Genomic DNA, 4,038 nt, shown 5'->3' with positions numbered 1-4,038 from the left:
ATTTACCTACCTGTTTGCCATTTTTCCAGGTCATATCAAAAGGTTTTTAGGGGAAGGTTCGCGAAAACAATTAAATAACGATTAGTTGACAGCTGTTGAGCTTACCTGATTGTGATCGGTGGATTACGAAAAACCAGGGGTTACCGGTATACCAGCATATATTTTACCTGAGCCCGCTATAAGAGGACTTACAAGCGCACCAAAATCCACAGTTACAAACTGCAACGTCTAACGTCAACAACCTGATAAAGCACGAATCGAAAGATGTTCCTAAGCGGTTCTACACCAAACAACAAGCACAACGAGATGATAGTGAATACGGCAGCCATGAACAGTGATGATCTTAGTGAACTACTGCAGCTAAACGCTGAGATTGAGGAGCGCTGTCGGTCCAGCCGGCACGGAGACGACTCCACTGCCTGTGGCTTGCTCCGGGCTACTATGACGAGGGAGGAGCTCTTCGAAATCTCCTCCCTAAACGACGATCGCTTCCTGACAGCCCTGGAGCATCAAAACTCATACATGACACCGCGACGAGTTCAGGTTACCGACCTGGACTTGTCCAGCATCGAAAATCTGATGAAATACTTCGACGAAGAGGTACCCGTAACGCCCACCAAAGTACTTGGGGCCTCCAAGGCGTGTGCAAAAGGAAAAGTGGCCAGCGCCATTGCCAAGCTTCGGATACAGCCGGAGACAGTCACTTCGGCTAAGCCTGAGTTGGGTAGTGGCAACCTAAAGATAAGTGAGCTTAAACAGATGTACGAACAGCAGCCGGAGATAAAGACCCCACGTCCAGCAACTCGGATACCTAAAAAGTCGTCCGCTTCGCTTCCAATAAAAGTGAAGGAGATGGCTCAGCTGTTCAACTCAAAGATCAGCCAAGTGATACGCCGCGCAGAACAGCCACCCTACGTTCAGTTGCAAAACGAGCTCTCGCCAGAGTCTAAACCCCACTTTTATATGAAGTCGGAGCATGGACCCTGCTTGGTGGCCGAGGAAGTGTTCCGTGAACTGAGTGTCAAAGACAAGGCGCTTTTGTTTAACAAGTTCATTGGTGACATGGCAGCCAAACATCCCAAGTTCACCGCCCACGCTGCGGATCTTAAGGCGAAGGTGAATAAGCAGGTGGCCCGCGGCGAGGTAGTATCGGAAAAGCAGGTCAGCGTTAAGCATCTGGCTCAGGAATTGGAAGCGAAGTGTGTCTTGGACACAGGATCGCCACCTCGGCCAACTGGAGTTTCTTTTCCCAAGTCGACTGAAGGCAAGGGCGATACAAGCACATCTCAGCTACATGTGAGCACACTCACTGTGATCCTCAAGCCCAGCTTGGAGCGTAGGGCCCCACAGGCACTAACTCGTCGTTGCCTGGAATGTCAGGACGATAGCCACAACCCAGAGCGATCCCAAAAACGAAACCTCGCCGCGATACGAACCGTACTGCCGACGGAGGCCTATGCGCCGCCCAAGAAAATCCGACGCACTCGACAAGAGCGCAGCGGTAGTGATAACCATGTGTTCTTTCAGAACGAGCAGCTTGAGACTCTTTTTTACAGTTGGCTAAGCACAGAAAATGGTGTGCAGTTCGACATAACTAGTGCTTCCAACAGTCAGCAGACCATAGAGATTGCCGCCGAGGATGGTGCGTACCTAGATCAGCCAACCTCCAATACATTGGAAGAAGTGAGCCAAAAGTCCGCAGTCGAGCAACTCCTGGAGGAGGCCATAGCCAAACTAGAGCTGGAGAGCAAAGTAAAAGAGGAAAACCACAACGAGAAAAACAAGGAAGATATAACTCAGAGTCAGATCGTGCAAGTCACTCCTCGTCGTATTAAGCGCCAGGCCCCTCCAGTGCCTGCACCACGTCTTAATCTGACTCAAACCCATTCTAGTGCCTCCAGCTGCAAGCAATCCGAAGCTGAAGAGAGTGAATCCGGGTTGTCTACTCTACCCAAGGTAAGTTCCCATTCAAATAGGTCGACGACAGATCTCCATATAACCTCCCTTACCGCCCACAGATTACAAGTGACGAATCACAGCCCGAGATGCCAAAAGAAGACTTGCAGCGAAATGACTTTGACTTTGTTAAGCCCCAGCGGCCGCCGCGTAAGAAGAAGATGCGCCGAACTCTCACTTGGAAGAAGGAGAACTCTATTGTGGAGGCTACCGCGATCAACTCAACGGACTCAGATTCGGATTACAAGCCGTCCCTTTTAGCACAGGCCAAGAAAACAACGAGTGCGAACTGCAGCTTCCCACTGCCCGAACAAAGTTTTATTGAGTTGGACAAGTCACTGATGCGCCATGTAAACTCCCCCCGGAAGATCAAGTCAGCGTACACCTTAACAGTATTGTCGTCACCCTCGCCAAATGCAGACAGCGATCAATCACCGTCTCAAACACCAAGGCAGTCCCTCGGGCAAACTATTAGGGACAGTTTCGTGGATCATGGCTTCGAGACGTGCTCGAATGATCCTATGGACAACAGTCCGCTGCGCAGATCATCGGTAGGCGTCTCGGACTCGAAGCCCACGGGGTTTTCTACGCCCATTAAAGGACGTCATGCTAGCAGTCCGGCGCAACAACAACTGTTTAGCCCGATTCTCACCCAGGAAAGGCCTCGTCGCAGTTCTCTGGCCATGCAGGTGATTCGGGAGGATCACCCTCTAGATCTTGATGTCACCTCCAGCTCGCCCTCTTCCTGTAGTGAGCGTGAGTTCTTCGCCAACGCGCCAACAGTCGAAATGAACTCCCAGGATGAGATTCCAGCTAGCAAGTTACATTCGCTGTTTTGGATTACATCCGGGGACTTTACTGTCTCATTGGAAATCTTTCCAAATAGCCCTGAGCGCCTTCGTCTGCTTTACGAAATCTTTACGCAGAAGAGCTGGGAAACTCGTGATCTTGCCTTCGGAATCGACGGTCACAAGTTTACACGCAGTTGTGAAAACCTAGACACCGCCCGACAGTCGTTGCCCGAACGTCCTCCCAGCGTAAAGGGCTGTTCCCACTACTGGTTTGCCAGCGGAGACCTCGCTGTCCCGTTTAGCGGAAAACTGATATCCGGTGAGAAAATTGAGCGTTTATTCGCATTCCTCAACGAAGAACAGTCGCAACTGCGCTTTGGTGTAGACCACATTGAATTTAGCAGCGTGCCTGAGTTCTGGCCCACTACTCAGAAATATTCGATCGAGAGCTGCTACAGCATGCTTGTCGGCCTGCAGACTGGCGCCAGCAATGGACTGGAGGGGCGCAATAAGTTCTCCTGGCCCAACAATATCAACAACGTCAACCAGGCAGTCAAAACGAGCGACTTGGATCAGTCAGAGTTCGAGACCGATAGCTTCAGCAACAATAGCGGAAGGCTGTCGTTTTCGCCCGACATTTTCAGCTTGGACTACGAGTCGGTTCCCCTAGACGACCTCTTCGCTAAGGCTGCTCCTGTTGACGCTGCGCCAGTCATGTCTATGCCGCAAATGATGCAGGCCCTAACGCAGCAGCAAACCAAGCTTCGCAGTGTGGAGCAGCGCATCCGCAGCTACGCTAGGCCCTCTAATTTCACGGACACCTCGTTGGACAACTGTCGCAATACACCACAGTATATTCAAAGGCTACGCTCCATCATCCGAGCCATAGATAACATCGGACGCGACGATGGATTCCGGAGCTGCTCGATGGAGCAGCTCGAGAGCTTCATATATTTTCTCAGCGAATATGCGGATGTGTGCCTGGCCAATTGTAGCGAGCATATGGACAAGATTCTTGACACACTAATGGATCGACGCGCCATAGAAGTCTAAGTGGTGATCCGAAAGCAATATTTTTTAGACATTAGTTCCTAGACAATAACATAAAATGTTAAAAATATTTCTAATAATAAACTTCAAAGATAAAAGTAAAACCAAGGATTTATTCTAAAATATTTAACCATTACTATTTGTCGAAGAACTAAAAAAAAATTTATAAACAGCGAAGGTATAATTTTTTTGTATTTTTTCCGATTGTTCTTATGGGAGCTATATGCAATAGTCGTCCGTT

At 49.6% G+C, this 4,038-nt stretch overlaps 1 protein-coding gene across 1 annotated transcript; it reads left to right on the top strand.

Annotated features, from left to right (window-relative positions):
- Positions 1-249: 249 nt before the first annotated feature.
- Positions 250-3,800, top strand: LOC108134802. Its single transcript, XM_017255254.1, has 2 exons — positions 250-1,956; positions 2,019-3,800. The coding sequence occupies exons 1-2, from the start codon at positions 265-267 to the stop codon at positions 3,798-3,800; spliced, it is 3,474 nt and encodes a 1,157-aa protein (XP_017110743.1). The 5' UTR covers positions 250-264.
- Positions 3,801-4,038: the final 238 nt, after the last annotated feature.

Source organism: Drosophila elegans, unplaced genomic scaffold, assembly GCF_018152505.1.
Source record: "Drosophila elegans isolate 14027-0461.03 unplaced genomic scaffold, ASM1815250v1 contig_397, whole genome shotgun sequence".
In the NCBI taxonomy this organism is placed as follows: domain Eukaryota; kingdom Metazoa; phylum Arthropoda; class Insecta; order Diptera; family Drosophilidae; genus Drosophila; species Drosophila elegans.
Note: the sequence above shows the minus strand (reverse complement) of the source record. Positions and strands in the feature narration are given on the sequence as shown.

Coding starts and splice junctions, on each gene's coding strand:
- LOC108134802 (XM_017255254.1), top strand. CDS start 265: ATGTTCCTAAGCGGTTCTACACCAAACAACAAGCACAACGAGATGATA. Junction 1,957..2,018: donor GGTTGTCTACTCTACCCAAG/GTAAGTTCCCAT, acceptor TACCGCCCACAG/ATTACAAGTGACGAATCACA.